The sequence below is a fragment of the Tinamus guttatus genome, unplaced genomic scaffold, assembly GCF_059628265.1.
Source record: "Tinamus guttatus ecotype Peru unplaced genomic scaffold, ASM5962826v1 Tinamus_guttatus_pri_ptg000813l, whole genome shotgun sequence".
Taxonomy (NCBI): Eukaryota; Metazoa; Chordata; class Aves; order Tinamiformes; family Tinamidae; genus Tinamus; species Tinamus guttatus.
This window is the reverse complement of record NW_028289347.1, coordinates 332,376-351,537: the sequence shown is the minus strand read 5'-3', so window position 1 is coordinate 351,537 and position 19,162 is coordinate 332,376. Positions and strand designations below refer to the sequence as shown.

The window sequence follows — 19,162 nt, the reverse complement described above, 5'->3', positions numbered from 1 at the left end:
TAACACTCACTTTACATATGAAAGTGTATATTATTAGAATATTATATTACTCCCAATATTTGTGTAAATTCTAGAGAACACTCAAAAAAATCAAAATTTGAAGCAAACCTGAAACTTATTTGTTTTCCCTCAATTGGTGTACCTTGTGAGATCCATTAGTACTTAGATATTTTAAGTGTGATTTTGTTTCACAACAGCTACTGTATCTACAAATGTGAAAACGACTTAAATGCTTGTTTTTTTTTTCCATTAAACACCCTACTGCTCAACCAGCACTCTGCAAAGAATGAGCAGCTTGCATGATAAACCTTCCCTTTTTTCTGTCTCTCTCAGTATCTGCCCACTGTTGAAAAATTAGAACACGACTTCAAATGAAAGGGCATATGTTTCAAATATAAAAGTATTTAACATCGTTTATGCAGGTGTTTGGTCTATAGATGAAAACAGTTCCAGAATACTTACACCCTGCCCATAAATGCTCCAAGGAAAATCAAAACTTACGTGAGATGTGCCCTGAGCTATCTAGACTCCCTAATAGTGCAAACAATGTTGCAGCGATGCCTGGTTTCACCTTGGCTTTTGCAAAAGTAACAGAGCAACAGTCCACAAATTCACTGAATGGCTGAAAAAAGCATAGTATTGTGTTCATTCACTACAGCCACTCCTGTAGTTTTGCTAAGTTCCTCTCCATCCATTGGATATTGAGCTGAATTGTATCAATCGCCTCTTTTACAGAACGCAGTTGAGAACTTTCCTCTGATCTTGACTCAAAAAATGTCTTCACCTGCACATCAACAAAAAAAAAAAAAAAAAAAAGTTCTAGTTGATATCACCATAGACCATACAAGCAGTTTCAAAAGCAAAGGCCACAACGAAAAACAGCGGATCGTGTGTCTGTGCAGTAGGGCTGGTATTCTCCAAATGCAACCCTTCATAGAAACTGCAGCAAGAGCAAAATTACCTGTGTGAGAACATTAGGCTAAACCACAGACCATCCCTGAGTTCTGAACCCAGATGACCCTTAGAAGAGGGGGCACAGACTGGGGGCAGATCCCTGAGGCATCACAGATTTATCTGATCCTCAGATGCCACAAAAGTTCTTCGACACTGCTGACAGTCAAAATAAAGTACATTATTTCCAGCCCTCCATCAGATTCAGAGATGCAGAAAGCAGAGTTTGTTTACAAAAATCTAGGCCCAAAACTCATTATCTCTATTATGGGAAACTATTTTCTAGGCAAGAGGAAACAAAAACAAATACACCTAACCACCAGTTAAACACGTAACCTTCAACAAGTTTATGGGTACATTTCCCACCTGAGGATTAAAGGATAGCCATAGCTGTATACTCTTGTGAAAAGGCCCTAAGGATGCCAAAAGTAGGCGTTTTCCTCACTCCCTAATTAACTGGGATGCACAGCACTGCCACTAACAGGCAACACTTTCTGCTAGTTTATGCCACCTACCTCAAGAAGGTGCGTCTTTGTTGAAAACTGACAAGTTGACCAACTAACAATATTCTGGATAGTGTATGAGCCTAGGTGAAACCTGAAACATAAACACATAGGAAAACACCTGGGAACTACAGGCAGATGCAAGTTCAAAACACGTACACATTCTCACTCTCAGATTTTTGTTTTGGAGGTGAGAATTATTAACAGTATTTGTATAAGTTTAGACCACTCATTTTGAAAAGAGATGCAGCTTTTTGAAGCCCAAGCCTGAAGACTGTTAACCTCTCTAAAAAAAGGAGTTTTAGAGCTAAAGACATGCAGATTTTTCAAATTGCTACTCCAGCTCCAAAAGTAAAAGGTTGAAGACATTCCTGTACTTAATATCAAAACTTGTATATGTGGTATGCATTCCAAAATTTTACAATAACTAAATTCACTCCCAGATTCAATTTCAAGCACAGTAATTTTGTCATACTGGTTATTAAAAGCTTGCTGGAGCAGGAATTCTCATGCAGCTTTAAGCAATACAAAGCTATTCCAAATCAAAATTAAGACTCAGAATACACACTTCCCAATGACTGCTAGTTTTTTGCAGACTTGCAGGCCAGCTCTCCTGCTGGGGAGCCAGTAAGGCTGATTAAGGAAAACATTATTTCTAATGCAAGAGGGATTTTCTTATTGCTTGCATTTGGAATTGCTATAAAAAGGAGAAAAGAAATGCATGCTGAGTGAACTCCATGGGTTTGCTTTTGAATGCATTTGATCCACATAAATCCTACATCCGCCACAACTGTCTTAGAGACAGTATCCTTTTAACAGGAATTCAAATCAGGATTTTCTGAAGTGACTACAAGGCTCAGGCACTGAAGACCCGTTGTCTATTAAACTACTTCAAAGCCTGTGTTTCAACTTCTTTCTGAAGAGGATCATATTTGAAAACAAGCTTAAAAATCTTAATACAAGTCAAAAAACCAAAATAACCAACTTACTTTCGTGTCAGCTTTTCCCAGTTCTCTTTAACAAAGTCCCAGGCCAATAAATATCCAGGCAAACTCTGGCTGACAGTTGCTATGATATGTGAAAGCTCCTGTGTCCTGATGACTTCGCCCTCAAGGCTGTTCTGCATTAACCTACAAGATAACACTATGAAATAGGACAACAAACAAAAATCAAACAAAACCACCACAGCCCATTCACCACTTTACATGTTTCTCCTGATACACCTGAACTAAAGGAAGATTCAGTAATAGACCAAATAACTAACTATATTTGCCGTAATTACTACCCACCATATTAATTTACCTTGTGCTTCTAAGCATCAGAATGCTCTTAGCTCTAAGCCAAGTATCTGAATTTTCACTGTTTTTTATGAAAAGATGCAGTAAATTCTCACAGCTTCTAAGAGAAAACATATTTTACAAACAAATCAAGAGAAGAAAGCTTCTCAAGAATCTGGTGGTGGGTGACAAGAATCACCCACCAGGACACTTCTGGTGAGATTTGGGTATTTGAGCACAATACTAGGCCAAAATCTCATCCAAATGAATACTTATTTAAAAGGTCCTATTTATTTTCCTGGTATAAAAACATACCAGTTTCTGAAGACTCAATAGGACAATCTGCAACTGTGTTATTAGACCAGCAAAGCAAAGCTTTTAGCTCTGCTTGTCTTTGATTTTGACTTTTTGAATTACTTTGTTACATAAGACATTTGTAAGAGTAAGTATCAGACTTTGATATTTATGGAAGTCTGTACAAATCACGTGGTTATATTGTCTTTAGCATTCAGAATTTTATTCTGCAACAGGAAAGCCTACAATCTATGCTTTCAAAGAAGATTTAACACTTTAAATTTATATAGTCTACTGCTTTTTGGCTGTCTCATACCACATCAGCTTTCTGACATCATCCGTACTGGCCAAAGCTTCAATCATTTTGTTCTTTTCTGCTTCAGGAATTGAAGAGGAGTACATCTTTAAGAGGAAATCCCAGCCTTCATTAGTTTTGGCTCCAGCCGCAAATATGGATTTCATAACGTCACTAGGCAGACTACAAGGAAAAACAGGGAGTGAAGGGAAGAGATTAAGAAAAAGTGTGCAGAGAGACAAAAAATACTTATGTTAGAAATGAAGGAAGAAAGCACAAAATAAGAGAAGTTAAGTAGTTATACTTGAAGAGATGTCTCTTGTTAGAGAAATTTAATTCTGCAGCAATAACAAGTCTGCTGGACAGAGGAATTCTTGCCATTCTAGTATTTAACTCACTGGGAAAAAGTAAATTACATTAGTCACATGAAAGCACAGTAAATGGTACAAGAATTTGAATCATTTTCTGCAGCACAAAATTCACGTGAACTCAGAGCGGAGCAAGTTCTGCAAGATAAAAAGGTTAACTTTGATGCTGCTACTAAGTAATTCTCCTTGAGCATGCAGCTTAGGAAATGCAGATGGAAGCAATTTGTGGCTGGTCTTGCAGTCACATTCAATAAGACTGCAGACAAAGTTTTAAATTGGGGTACAGTTTTCCATCTCATCTTGAAACGGCAATTAGTTTTAGATGAGAAACATTAAATGACATGTAATGAAGTGCGTTGTCAATATTCAGATCTTTGTTCAAAACACGGGAGGCAACAGGAACACTGACAGATAAAAGCAGCACTAGGTGAATCTCCCTGGTACCTTTTTGTGCCATTAGAAATCATCCACTCCTTAAACATCTCAGTGGCAGTCGCTCTGCAGTTTCTTAGATGGTGAGTGCAGGCAAAAGCCAGCAGCGTTGACCGCAGTTCTCGTTCAGACAGGGTCCCATCATCGGTCCATGTTTGCTGATCAATTTTATTTCCAAGGAGACTTTCTATTCTATGCTAAAGGAGGAAATTAGATTAGCAACAGGGTAAAAATCTAATTCTTCAAGAGTATATTTCATATACAAAATAAACAAAAAAATAGGAAGTTTTATAAACGTGGAAATTCACCCTAGCAGATTTACATCTTATTCTAATTAACATACACTGTTATCTTATCACCTATGTAAACACTGGACACCACCTACATCTGAAAGACATGCTGGGTCAGTGCCTGCTTGAACTACTGTAGTAGAAAGAAGGCAGCAGCTGAGTTCAGCTTTACACATGGCCCTGTGACATGCAGAAGGGAGGCAGTAAGTGTTTTCTGAGCCAACATATATACTTGACCACACCTTGAGCTCCCAAGACTCAACAGTCAGCTTACTACCTCAACTAAACGCAACTCCTTATATGCTTCTGCTTATAAGTGGTTTTCATTTGAGTAAATCCCTGTTAACAGACTTCAAAGTAAACCAACTTTCATCTATGGGTGAAGCTTTATAGCTCACAAGGTGACCTAACAGCAACTACATCTCACCTGAGACTTGCTAATGTGGCTGCTAACATGAGCTTTACCTTAGCGGCTGTGTTCAGAAAACTGAAGTTCAACTATAATAACCTAGTACCCAGCACGGGCAAACCACAGTTTGCACTACCATTCACAGCACATAATTTGTAGCTTTTTTGGTCCTTTCTTAAGTTGCCTTGAGCATTTATATTTCATCCTTACCTAGAATATAAACAAGAATATCCATTCTTTCATATGGGCATTAAAAAAAAAGAAAAGAAAGAAAGAAAGAGAAACGCCTGCCACAAAAATAATCGAGAACAGAACAAGAACAAACCTACAATGTTTATTTCATGGCTAAGCTTGCAGCACTGGATGTTAATCTATTTCCCCAACTGTGATGCGACAACAAAACAACTATTTTCACACTTCTATTTTTTTTTTTTTAATAGAAAATGGCCAGGTTGAGAGGTATACAAAGGAACTAGCTCTACCAACCACAGCCACTTTAATGAGTTTTTTAAATAGCATAGAAAGAGATATTTTCTCTTGTTCTCTGTACTTGAAAATGTCATGGATTTTGATTAATTATGACTGTGCTACATTGACCTTTATAGCCATTGTAGTAAATGCCGAGTCACCACTATGCTCCCACTGCATTAGAGTTCCTAAAAAACACTGAACATAAGCAAAAGTCAATGCAGAAGATTCAGCATCTCAGTAAGAGACCATTACTACTTAACAAACAGGCAAGACTGGCAACAATTTAATATCCAAAGCCTTAAAATGATTACCAAATAATTTGTTCAACAAAAAATAATATTGTTCTATAATAAACCACAAATTATTTCAAACATGAATTTACCAAAAAACTAAGACATACCATTACTCGTGCTGCCAGCTGTTGTTCACCCTTTTTGTCTAAGAGATTGTAAATAAGACTCATCTGAAATAAAGCTTGAGTGAGTGGTGCAGTGCAGTTCTCCTTTTCAAGGTAATCGATCAGCTCAAAGGCCTTTTCCAGAGACTCTTTTCCTAGACTATAAAATAAACAAGCACAAACAAAGTGGTTCTGGAACAAAAATGTTGTATCTAGTAGAGATACCACCTTTCTTATATAGGTTATAATATTCTCAATTACATTAAGAGAAGGACAGGTAGGTAAGTAGAGGGATTAACATAAGAAACAGTTTAGATGCAGACATTTTCATATTCTTGTCTTGGTATGAAGATAGCAACCACAGCCACTAATATGCCTTAGTTATCGTAACTTAATTAAGAGGACTCAAAACCATAGATTAGAATAATCGATGACTGAAGAGGCCTTCCAGAACATTCAGTCTTAGCTGGGTTCTGAAGCCAATGCATGATGCGAGAGGGAGTCAGTTATAACTTTAGAGGCAAACAGCTTATTTTGCTAAAATGGGACGTTCCCAGATAGAGTATAGAAGAATAATACTGCTAAACAGATAACAAAGAAGACATGGCCTTCAAGAAACCCAAACAACCAAGTGTTCTTTGTGATGCAAAGAAATGGACTTTGCTATTAAATATCAGGATGACAACACACAACACCAATATAGAACGAGCAGTAAAGTTACTTTTACTGAATTGGGAGCAGTTTCAATAGGCTAAGGAAGACTGAAAACAGCTTATGTGAAGTAGTCTTCTTCAGAACCCAAGTCTGATCTTCCTTGACTTGGAAAACAAACAAACAAACAAACAAACAAAACATTACCAATATAGAAGTCTTACCCTGCAAGACTGAAGATATTGTTGATCAGATTGGCTCTGTCTTTAGCGCTGAGAGCAGTGTGATTCTTTTTCAGTAGATCAATCAGTGTTTTCCAGTCTTCAGTGTAGTGTACTATGTAATAACCACTCATTTCCACATTGAATTTTATCCATTCCACCTCTTCGGGAAGTTCAATGACAGCTAGTGGAGAGAGAACCAGTTAGCAGCAGACACGAACATTCAGCATCTCTTCTTTCAATTCCAAATGTCTAAAGATGACTGAGTCTGGATGGTCAAGAAATCCTTTTCCACTCACTATGGCAACAGTCTCCCTTGCTATGAGGAAGCAAAGCCATGTTGGTCCATGAGAAGGGTCCAAAATTCTGGTTTGTACTTCTTCCTCCATCCATGCTGGGTCTGACTGAATGAACAGCATCAGTCTGCTCCTAGTTGCATCTATCTATGCACTCTAAAATACAACAGAGGAATATAAACCAAACTAGGCACATATATGCCTTGGGGCCACAGCATAGCGAACAAATACAGAAAGTAAGGAAAGAGCATTTTTAATTAATGATAACTGTATGTGATAAATGGGCCTTGATGACCTTGTTGATCAAGATCAACATTTCAACAAGTCAAATTTCAGGCATGACAAGATAGTAAATAAAATGAGCATTATTATGCTACAGTCATGGCGAGCCAGTTATTTTGTGTTCTAGCAGTGAACCTATCACCAAAAACAGACAAAAAGCAAACCCAGCTAATCTGACTGTGGAAATATGGAAGTATGCTAAGCAACTTAATTTTGACATTGACTTTTAGATGAAGATTACATTGATTGCATCAGTCTACCTAGATAGATTACTACAATTAAAGTTAATTTAGCAATACACGAACACTCTGTGACACTGTTTATATATAAACTGTCTTAGCTGATTATGAGTACTAACATGTCACAGAAACTGGGATGACATTAAGTGAAAAGGCCATGCTCTACTTCCAAAGACAATTAAATGCAGGAAAAGAAGTTTTGAGATAAAGGAAACAAAAGCCTTCTTTTCACCTCATTAGATAGCTACCATCAAAAATGAAATCAGTAGGTTCTACTGCAATGTCGCTAAGGTTTAATAAACATTCTGTCAATCCCATTCCACCCCAAACTGTCTTCTGTACACCTCTCCTACTCTAATATCCTCCACACGAGTTCCTATAGTGAATGCCAAATTAATGTGACAGACAAGACCACCAGCAGAGCTGTTTATAGGTCACACAACACTAAAGAAATTAGGTTACTTACCTATTCATTTTAATCAAGTCAAGAACTCAAAGAATTAAACATTTCTGCTTTTTCATTCTGATAATCCCTAAAAAGTCTTTCTAAATCTTCAGTTCAAATGACAACGGCCAAGAATAATTTGAAGACTTTGTAAAAGCAACAACAAGATGATATAAAAAGACATTATTTACTTTGACAGTCATGCTTCCAAAGCCATTTTAGAGGGCTGGAAGTTTGTGAACTCACCAAACCATTAAAAACCTCAAGTTTAGCACTAAGCATTTGATTTTAATTTTGTACAGCTTTATTTCAAACTGGCTTGGGAATTAAACATATTTGTGTCATTTGAATGCACTGAATAGCAAATTTTAAGTATTTAAGTGGGGAGAAAAAGATAAAGTAGCAGATGTATGACAGTGAGACAGCTTATCAGCTTTATAAAATCACCACAGACCTATTGATGTCGAGAGTCCAATATAAATCGCCAACATGATTTTAGCACAACACAGAGTAAAAAAGAGTAACTAATGGATTTGGGAAGAGGAAAAAAAAAAAGACCAAATCAAAAATCCACGTAAATTACCCATTTAGATTCAAACTGGGCACTGCAGATAAACCATAGCTCATGAGAGAAGGATTCAAGAATTTTGAGAGCTACAAAAGCATTCACAAAAACTTAAGTCTATTCCAGATTATTTTTTTTTACACTATTAAATGAAGTAAATAATATTGGAGAGTAAGAGGAGTTCCTCACATTTAAGTACACTGGCTGAGTACCTCTCCCTCTGCTCTGTCTCTAAACGACAAGCTTCTTGATGCATGCAGTCTGTCACACTGCAAAGAACACAGGCTTCTATGAGCTTTGGCCTTCTGCTTCTGTCCCAGTTATTTGTACATAAGATGCTAATGGCGCTCAGCTCTGATAATGTTTGATGACACCACAACAGGACCTGCGGTTGGCCTTATGCATATATATGCATATGCTTATGTTTATGCATAGCCTAAAGCTGTCAAGCATATCACAGTAATTAAGATGCATTGTTTTCAGTTACAACCTCTGTATGTCCTTGCCTTCATATTCTAAAAGTGTGTGCTAGGAAAGGTAAGTAACCTATAGAAAGCAAGTTATTTTTGAGTCACATACCTGACTTTTGGTCCAGTAAATAGGCATTAGTACAATGGGTAAAGTTGCAGTTACTAGTTATGTAGGTGAGAGGAATATGCCACAGATAACTGCAAAGGAAAGCAAATGTTTATTGACATACTTAATATTTGTCTTCTTACTTTTTATTCCTAAGCCTTTTAACATACTAATTGTGTATACATATTGTGCAACATGACGAAGCATATACTAAATTCAAATCACTACAATAGTGAAAAAATCATTTTTTTATTCCCATCATCTCTGGGAGATGGTTGAGTTCCGAGTACTTTTCTCAGGCCCAACAGTCTAAGTAGGTTGTCTGAAGTGACGTGGTAAGGAAATCTCCGGTTGTTTCAGATATTTAGCCAGACAAAACATTGGATTGAGGCAAAAAGAACACTGGCTGAAGCTTCAGAGGGTTTTCTTATTTTATGATTTACGCTGATTCAAGTACACAACTAAAATTTCAAATCACGCTAACATAAACCATAAGTGATTGATCCCATCAAGCCAGACTCAGTCAATATGTAAGAGCAAATGCTGGCTTGCCTATAAATGATAAGAAATTGACTATTACCAAAAAAAAAAAAAAAAAAAAAAAAGCCTACCCTAGCCTTTCAACCACACATCATTTGCCTTTTTCCTCTGAGTTTTATAAAACAAATATAAGACAAAGCATGGGAACTTCCAGCATTTCAAGACAAAAATTTCTTCCAGGCCTGATTCTACAGGATAATGCAGAGGACTCACTTCCCAGTAATATTTCTGTTCCCATCAGTATTTCAAACAGCTCAACAAACATTAATCTCAAAGGATTTAACTTAGACACGTCAGTTTGCTACAAAATACTGAAGTTTAATAATATTAAACACATGCAGTAAATTCAGCTTTGCAATGATCATCGAGTGACTTGTCTTTGCTTCCTCATCATTTACTTATCTACTCTCCTTTCTTCCTTGGCATGGTAGAGATAACATCTCACACATTTATCTATTATCATGTCAGTGTTATTTTAAAAACATTAAACAAAGAAAGCTCTGATTTTGTCTTCTATACTCTCCTCCAACACGGCTCAAAGGACATATATAATATTGATTGAAAGAAGCAGAGGCTCTAAAATAGGTCATATGCAATTTCTTTTATCACAGCACTTCCCCCTACAACTCCCATTCAATTGAACCTCCTTTCAGCTTCCATTAACCACACAATTTCCTGAAATTAAAATTCTAATGAACAAAACTCAAAAAGACAAAAGTTAAACAAAAAAAAATCGCTTTACTGGAGAGACTTGTCTTTTGATATTAAGCTGAACTGCAGCTCATGATGTCAAATCTAAAAGCTTCAGGACAAGTTATGAGGCATGCCCACAAAGTTTTACCAATTGCCCAGGTGGAAACTTCCAAGGACCATATGTTATTTTTCAAGACAGATACTAAATGTTTGTGTTTCTGTGCTACATCCTCTTTATTACTGCCTACTTTCAAAAGAAAATACTGGAGCCCCTGACACAAATGGGAAAGACATACAAATCTGCAGATATATTTTAATGGATACAAATAATAACGTGGTAATAACCTTGCAGATGATGTCCAATTTTCTGGTTCCACACGATACAAAAATTGCTCCTGTTGTACTGAAATATTCCTTCCTCTTCGAACAACAGTCACTAAAGGAAATCCTTTATGCAGGGTCCATGTTTTCATTAACTTTTTTACATCTAGTGTCCCATTGGTAATCTAAATATTTAAAAAAAAAAAAAAAAGAAAAAAGTCACTCTCCATATCAAGAAGGTAGCAAATAAAGAACAACCATTTTCAAATCTCCCTCTGTAGCTCATCAGGTAAGTAATAGAGGACTCGGCACCTGCAGAGACTCCCTTTGACATCGCATTTGTAAATCTGTTTTCTTAAGTAGAAGGAATCTCAGTCAAGCAGTGGAAAGAGAAATACAGATACACCAGTGATGCAAAAATGGTATGCTGCAAAAAATAGAGCCAAGAGCATTACAGAAGAGAAAGTCTTGTTAAGTGTAGATTCTCTCCCCCTACCCATTTCTCTTTCTCTGTTGATTATTACCTGGGTGTTTCAGGTTAGAGAATATTATTAGAAATTTAACTGAAAAGAAGACGCTTTACAACAAAGCATCTATTAAATACTTTCATATTAATTGTTTTTTTCTTTTTTTCATCCTGCTTACTAGCATCTATTTAGCTTAACCCCCAATATTCTGCTAATCCTTTAGCAACTATTTGTACAACCACATCCACACTGATGGGCTAGTGCATTTCTCTGCATCACTGCCACTTTACTAGCAGAGATGATCACCTGACCTTCAGAAGTGCTCTTTACTTACAAAATATGCATTTTAGGTGAAGTCCACAGGAACATTAGGAAATTAACTTATCATTCAAGTTACATACACTTTTGTACAAACCCACCCCATGTCTCTTTCTAGTCGCTGTCATCATCAGCTGGTGGCCCAGGGAATTGAATTCAAGTTCACTGTCCAAAGCTACATTACCATGTTCAGTTCACCTTCATGGTAAAGGACTAGAGTATTACAAGTAGAATGACACATCAAAAGCTCTCCTACACACACAGGACAACAAAACAAAAAAACACCCAACCTTAAATAGGGTTTTCAATTCCAGTGAAGCAATTCTCTTGAAGATTTAAATTCACCAAAGTTTGAAAACCACAGATTTTTGGAATTTGGCTAAATCCTCTTCCTCTGACTACCTCCAATATACTGCAATGATCACTGAAATGAGACTCTTGATACTACAGCTATGTTATGTAATACCTTTATAAATGCCCAACATGTACTGAATGAGAAAACCTCTCTCACTGTCCTTTATATCATTACCTTTTCTTTCCTGTACTGACATTCTGAAGCCACCAGGAACCAGAAAATTAATGCCAATCAGCCAAAACATAAAAACAGTAGTAAAATGACATAAGAGGAAAGTTAAGAGGCCATGAAACTAATCTAGTCTGTTTGTCTGTTCTACATCTCAGGCCTTCTGCGTTAAAATTGAGCCACAAACAGAGGCAGAAAGCTTTGTTTCTAATCTATGTAGAGCCTAGCTCCAGACGAGTCAATTTAGGTTTTAGTGCCACTGAAATAGTTTCATTCAAAACCAGAAAAATCTCCCTAGTCAGCTAATCAATCTAATTCTGTCAGAAATGACGGTCTTATATTTTTACCACAGCAATAACTGTTTTTATTGACATATCTTAGCACCCCACCTGGTAGATAAGGTAACACATATCCACTATCATAACGCTTTAGTACGCTCCTGAATGGAGTGCTAGAAGCTACAGTTGTCTTCACATGTGTATGATGCAACTCAGAAGTATCTATCCGTAGTGTATTCTCTTACTTTCTCTACAAACAAGGAAATAAATCAAAATCCACAACACATGTGAAAAGCAAGCAGAGCATCAAAGATGGATACCTCATTCATGCTGTCCCACAAGTCATCACTCTTGGTGGATCTATAGCTGTGATTATGCAGATACACCTCAATGCCAGCTTGGAAAACATCCTTAGTGAGATACTGCTTCAGCATTAACAGAAGTGAAGCTCCCTTGGCGAAAAACAAACAAACAAATAGGTAAATTAAAGGGAAGTTAAAGAATTTGTTGAACTATATACAAACTATAGCACTGTCACAGTATATGATTAACTCAGAAGCTACCAGATTTTTTTCCCAAGCATCTGAATAATTATATTAACAAATATATTAACAATCTGTTTTGAAAAAAAAATCTGAATATTTCAATACCTCCAAATACTCTTTTGTTTTACCTATAAAAAGAGCTAAAAGTTTAGATTTTTTTTTCCAATTAACATAATCTTAATATTGCTTTTTTACTGAAGTCTCTCTGCTGGCTGTCATATTTCATTAGCAATTATCTGTATGGTATAGAATGGCACTCATGAGAAATGTTTTTTGATAGTTACAGGCTTTGCAGCTAAGTCAAAAAGCCAAAGCTATCAGCAGGGGAGCTAGGTCGGCATTCGAAGAAGTGCATTTTGACAGTGTTTGGATACATGCATGTTTTATTAAACAGACATATTAGGTAGCTAATTCTGCAAAACAGTGCATATTATCTTTAGTTTCAAAACAGCCAGGAATGTGTAAACAGAAAGGTGTTTCACATAGCAGAAAGCCATTATCCTTCTCCAGAAACACTCCAAAACCACAATCTTTAGCCAATAAATTGCCTGAAGAATTGCACACTGTACAACTGGGTGCAGATAAGCAGCCATAGTCCTTGAAAATTTAAGGTATGCTTTACATTTCTGATGCTAAAATGTGTTTTAGAGAAAGGATTAAGAAAACTTAAAAGGCAAGATTTTCATGTTGGCATGCATGGTTTTCACAGATTCCAAAGTAAAGTCTTGGAATTCAAGTAACATCTTGCATGAAACTGAAGTCCACCAGAACAACATGAATCTCACTTACTCATGAAAGTGTGGGAATACCCCTTACCACAAGCTTTAATATAGACATTCTTTCCTTTCTTGCATGCCTGCATGTTTAGGCTATATGCTCTACTTTTGGTTTTCCTCAGGAGTACCTAGTGTCAAACGTTTCCAAATGCTACTGTTACACCATCTAGCTTCCTGTTCCATCCTGTAGCATTAAGTTTACTGGTAGTTTGTAAAGCAACCTGTCCAAAATAATTTTGTATAGCAATTTCTATTCCAGGGCAATAAAATGTAGAGATCACCTTTTCATCTGTGTCACTTGGTAACAGAGTAAAAATTAAGCAAGCTGTGAAATGGATTAACTGAGTAGGGATCAAGTTGTGCACACCTAACCACTCAAATTGCCAAAAGCATGAGCCAACATACAGGGCCGGGAGCAGTGGAATACAAAAGAAAAGGAAAAAAAAAAGAAAAAGAAAAAAAAATACCCACAGTGCAATTAAATTCTCTCAAAAAAGGGAGCAAGGAGAACCTTGTTTCTTAGGGTGCCAAGCTGAAACTCAGTTGGTTAGCTCCTAAACTCAGAGATCTAGGTCATTTTATTCCCATCCAGAATGGGCACAAAGATGAAGGATCTGGTAGCAATAAATTAATATAAATGTCCTAACAATGTTTTACTAAGCAACTGAAATTCTGACTCAATCACTTTTAGAATATTTCTATTGAAGTTATATAGTTTTGATCAGAGTAACAATTTTATCTCTGAATTACATTGTTACAAGCACCAGAAGCCCCCCAAAAGGGAATTACAATCACCACTCTGAAACATGAAATAAGTTGTGACTTTTGATGTACAGCTTAGGGACTGAAAGGGAATCCATCTCACAGGCAAAGTTGGGGGGAAAAAAAAAGGAAGAGGAAGAGGAAGAGGAAGAGGAAGAGGAAGAGGAAGAGGAAGAGGAAGAGGAAGAGGAAGAGGAAGAGGAAGAGGAAGAGGAAGAGGAAGAGGAAGAGGAAGAGGAAGAGGAAGAGGAAGAGGAAGAGGAAGAGGAAGAGGAAGAGGAAGAGGAAGAGGAAGAGGAAGAGGAAGAGGAAGAGGAAGAGGAAGAGGAAGAGGAAGAGGAAGAGGAAGAGGAAGAGGAAGAGGAAGAAAAAAGAAAGAATCACACAGCTCCTTTCTTGTACTTTAGAAAACAGGGCAAGAGAAAAGTTGAAGTACACCACAAATCTAAGCACTGTGTTCAGCTTCTCAGGTTGCCAAGGGATGCCAAACAACACGTTGAGTTGTTAAGTCTTGAAAGAAAAAGCGGAGGGTACCAGCTAAAGCAGCAGGCAAACTGAAACAGCTGAGGGAGCCACATTCCACAGAGCAGAGGAAGATGCATCATTACACTGTTTTCAAGGGAACAGTTGCTGTCCCCAAGGTTTCCTATTTTATTCCATTTTATTTTTGTGCTGAGGCACACACCAAGCAGAAAGGTATTATATAAGCACACATAATCTTTTCCTAATGAAAAATCACAAAGCTGCTCAGAAACAGTTTAGGAACAAAACTGTTTGGGCTATGTGTAAACTACTCTAAAATGACTGTCGATATATGCCTACTTACTCACAAGTCCACATCCATGTTTACAAAGGTTAATCACTTTCCAAATTTTTTAATTTACCTTTACGTAAGAAAGTGCATCAAACATTTCTTCGACCTGTTCTGAAGATTGAACAGCGGAAGAGATTGGATGTGAAGAGTTCAAGGAATCCTTCATCATAGCCTTGAAAATCAAATTTAGGAAATCTTCATCCTAAAAGAGAAACATGTTACAAGTATCTGAGAAGCTAGAACATACATGGCAAGAAAAATAAAAATTGTCTTTTTCCTTCTCTTAGGAAGATAAGCATACTGCTATATCAGATTAGTGGAAAAAGTTTAATATTACTTTTTCATCTTAAAAAGGCTGCAGTGAAATTGACTATAAAATGTGTGAATATAATTATCTAATAATTCTAATATCAACATTTCTTCTATTTTTCTTTCTGGGATGAAGATATTTGAAGTTATTATGCTGTACATGTCATTGAAAAATGACTGCATACTTCTGTGTACAGTTTCTGCAGAGCAGGAATGGATCTTACAATGTTACAGGAATCACGACCTCCCCAAAACATCATACCCCAGCATACATGACCATCAAGACGCTCTTTAAAAGGTAATATTTTAAAGCTGTTTTCTTTAAATGCAAAATTTCTGAGTGAACTTTTAATAAAACACTTTTTGGCTCCACCGTGTGGTGAAATTAGACGCAGGTGAAAGCAGCTTGCCAGGCAGTTGAGAATGAAGTGCACACACACTGTATGTATATATGTCTCTTTTTTAAACTGTGGACTAATTTTGTGTTCTCCCCTCACTACACATGTGCCCAACAAGAACAACAGCTTCCCCAACTACAATCCCGTTTTCACACAGGCACCAACACAACAAATTTAGGCCAACCGACAAGCTTTTAGAACACCCAGCTTGAAGCAAGAAAGCAAATTATCAGCCCAGGTCCCTTACACAGGAACTAGGGGGAGTTAAGAGCTTACATGCTGAAAGGCTCTTCACAAGCAGCCAAGATGGTTGTGAATTCAATTCAGCATGCAAGAAAGAGGCAGTATCACTTAGGCTTTTTATCTAGTGACTCTCTAAGGCAAGCCAAATAAGCAGCCCTGGAAATAGAGCCTCTCCTAGAGGAGTATCTTTATACTATGGGGAGAAACTTAGTCTGTGCACTGCCCTCTCACTTTAGTCCCACCAATATTCCTTTCTCTGAGTTGCTTTACTACCATAGCAGCAGATATCCCCTCCATGGAAGTAAAAGATTATGTTTGAAGCTCTCAGATTATTCAGAGTCTGAGAAGTCAAGTCACATTGTTCCTGAGTAAGTTTTTAAACCACCATTAGGTTATTACACCAAAAACCTTCAGCAACAAGTATTAGAGAAAACCAAAATTGATTAAGACAATATTATTTGCAGTGCTAAAATGTCAAAACAGAAGAAACAAAGCAAGATTTAAATGGCCCACAAAGTTTCAAAGTGAGTTCATAAGTATCAATCCTTTGTAGTCAGTACTTAGAGTACTAATTACAGATCTTAATGAAGATGTAAGTCTAGTTATATGAAGTACTTACTGAATGCAAGTCTGGAAAAACCTCCTCCATAGCAAAGTACTCCATGAAAGTTGCAAATCCCTCATTCAGCCAAAGATCGTTCCACCACTCCATAGTTACTAGATTGCCGAACCACTAGGACAGACCAAAAACATACCTTATGTTCTCACTAAAATCAACAAAGAAACAAACAAAAAAAAAGTATAGCAACACTACATTTGCCCTCAACTTTATAAAAGATCTTGTGCCATAGAAGAGTTTAGTCAAAAACCACAGTAAGGCTTTTGCATGAGTAGCTCAGTAGGCAGACAAGGGCAGAGTTGTGCTCCCTCTTTTGTATGGGGATAATGGAGCATTTTGCACAGATAAACCATGCACCACAATCAGGGTGAGGTTAGGAGGGCAATTAAAATGCAAGATGACTCTATTTGTCTGGAAAACATTTAAATGATCCAATACCTGATGGGCCAGCTCATGAGCTATCACTGCAGTTATCAGCTTCTTATCTCTTGCTGAAGATGCCTTGTTGTCATACAAGAGTGTTGTTTCTCGGAAGGTGACCAATCCCCAGTTTTCCATAGCACCTGCCTGAAAATCAGGAATAGCCACTAGATCTGGAAAAGAGTTAAAAGAGGCTACAGTTATTGTCGGAAACTGTTAATCAAAGCAATGCTGTATTTCAAATCTACCCATTACACTACACGAACCCTAAAACCCTTGTTACTTATATCCTGTGTCTCACTGTCAAACACAGAAGCTGTCCAATGAATTTATAGCCATCTTTCTACAGCAATGCCCTAAAATAAACAACTTCAAAGCACTAGACAAACCCTGTCTAAAGATCCTGCATGGACACAAGTAACCAGGAATAGCTGCTGCTACTACTGAAGGCAAGTGGTCTTAGCAGACTGCATTTAAGAACTCTCCCAGTCAGACACAAAGAAAAGTCATGTTGCGCATGACTCAAAGTGACTTTTGTATCCCCCTACCCAAGCGCATGATGTTTAAAAGGACACCAAACTCTTCCTTTGATGTCACATACAAGTCTAAACAATCTGAGGTCAAAAAGCTCACAGTTTTCCAGCTTGGGAACCACTTAATATTGATGCCCAGTCAAACACTTGGTCAACTTTAAAAATAATTTTTGGGCAGCCTTATTTCAGCTATGTTTTTATGATATCTATCTTTTCAACACCGCTTAAAGACAGGAAAATTCCCCTGTATTTGTTAGAGTTCACTACAATTTATTTTTTCTTGTTCAAAACAGGAAAGTTCAGAAAGGTCTTACCTAACTTTCCAAGAGGATAGTTTATTAGAAAGTACTTTTGATAAAATTCCAGAAGCTTCACTGTTGTGTTTAGAGCATATCCAACTTGGTTTAGATGCTGTGGTATGGCATAGACGGATACCTAGTCCGATCAGGGGAAAAAAAAAAAAAAAATCAACACACCCAGTCACAAAAATTCTAGAAGAGAAAAAGGCAGAACTCCCCACAGTGGAGGAGATTTAATTCTGGACCACACTTTCTGGACACGCATAAGTTATAGTCATGCATTACTGAGCTGTCTTTGAAGCTTTTTGCCTCCTACAGAATTAACTGGATAGCCTCTATGTTAACTTAAGTATAGGCAAGGCTATCAGCTGTTTTACAACACCTTTAGGACAGTCCTCAGGAAGAGTTTTCACAAACACATTTATCCATTTTCCCTTCCATGTGTCATTAACTGTTACTCACTGCAAACCTTAAATCTCAATTTTCAATTTTCAACTATCACTTTTTTTTTTTAAATCATCACTATATCACTAAAACCATGCAAAAGAAACTCACTCAAGAACTGATGATTTCCACCAAGTTAATCCATTCCCCAAGGGAGGGGCTACATTAGATTTAGTGCAAGAAGCTTTCACAAAATTTAGAATTTAAGGTCTTTCTCTGCTCACACCAAGGTAGCTACCACAGTAAGAAATTTGATAAGGCTAAAAGATCTCTGCTCATCCAAATTTAGTACATGTTTTCATATACAACAAATGCTGAGACTAATTTTTTTTCCTGGTTGTATTTTCTTCCCCTTTATATTTTCAGCTCACAGACAACTCTCAACAAAACCACACACACACACACACACAAAAAAAAAGCCCTAATTTGGCCCCTCTTGCTAGGCTATGAATCAAGGAACAAACATTTCAAGTGGATGGATAGGGCGCACTTTTAATTTCTGAGCAGAGCAGAACCAAGCGCATACCAGCAGAGATTTAATCTAGTATTGCTGAAAGTACAGAACCTTATCAGCTGCAAACTTTAAACTCAAAAACAAACAAAAAAGCTACCTGAGTTCTTTTGGGGTCTGGAAAAAAAATTCATTATGTTACGATCACAAATCAACTTTACACACTCTGAGTTTGACCTTGTCATTATAAGACCCATGATAAAAAGCTAATTTTACACGAACTGGTCAGTACGGATTCTTTGGTTCTGCAGACCACAAACTGGTGGAAGATGAGACGACATCTCTGAAAAAACATCACTCTGTGCCTGCCCTCTTCTCAGTCTCCCCAGGCCTATAACCTGTTGTTGGCAGCAGAACATGCCACCTCCTGGTCTCCAGCTTGACCTG

At 37.2% G+C, this 19,162-nt stretch overlaps 1 protein-coding gene across 2 annotated transcripts in view; it reads right to left on the bottom strand.

Moving 5' to 3' along the window:
* Nucleotides 1–495: 495 nt before the first annotated feature.
* Nucleotides 496–19,162, bottom strand: part of LNPEP (leucyl and cystinyl aminopeptidase) — a 50,178-nt gene continuing 31,511 nt past the window's right edge. For both annotated transcript variants that reach the window (XM_088537562.1, XM_010227894.2), the window contains exons 5-18: nt 17,836–17,956; nt 17,007–17,161; nt 16,569–16,682; nt 15,070–15,201; nt 12,423–12,554; nt 10,541–10,701; nt 8,966–9,054; nt 6,563–6,743; nt 5,691–5,847; nt 4,133–4,317; nt 3,342–3,503; nt 2,444–2,584; nt 1,467–1,548; nt 496–784 (exon numbers count right to left, since the gene is read on the bottom strand). In XM_088537562.1, the coding sequence (XP_088393688.1) occupies nt 653–784; nt 1,467–1,548; nt 2,444–2,584; nt 3,342–3,503; nt 4,133–4,317; nt 5,691–5,847; nt 6,563–6,743; nt 8,966–9,054; nt 10,541–10,701; nt 12,423–12,554; nt 15,070–15,201; nt 16,569–16,682; nt 17,007–17,161; nt 17,836–17,956 (1,944 nt within the window). In that variant the 3' untranslated portion in view covers nt 496–652. The remainder of the gene's footprint in view (nt 785–1,466; nt 1,549–2,443; nt 2,585–3,341; nt 3,504–4,132; nt 4,318–5,690; nt 5,848–6,562; nt 6,744–8,965; nt 9,055–10,540; nt 10,702–12,422; nt 12,555–15,069; nt 15,202–16,568; nt 16,683–17,006; nt 17,162–17,835; nt 17,957–19,162) is intronic.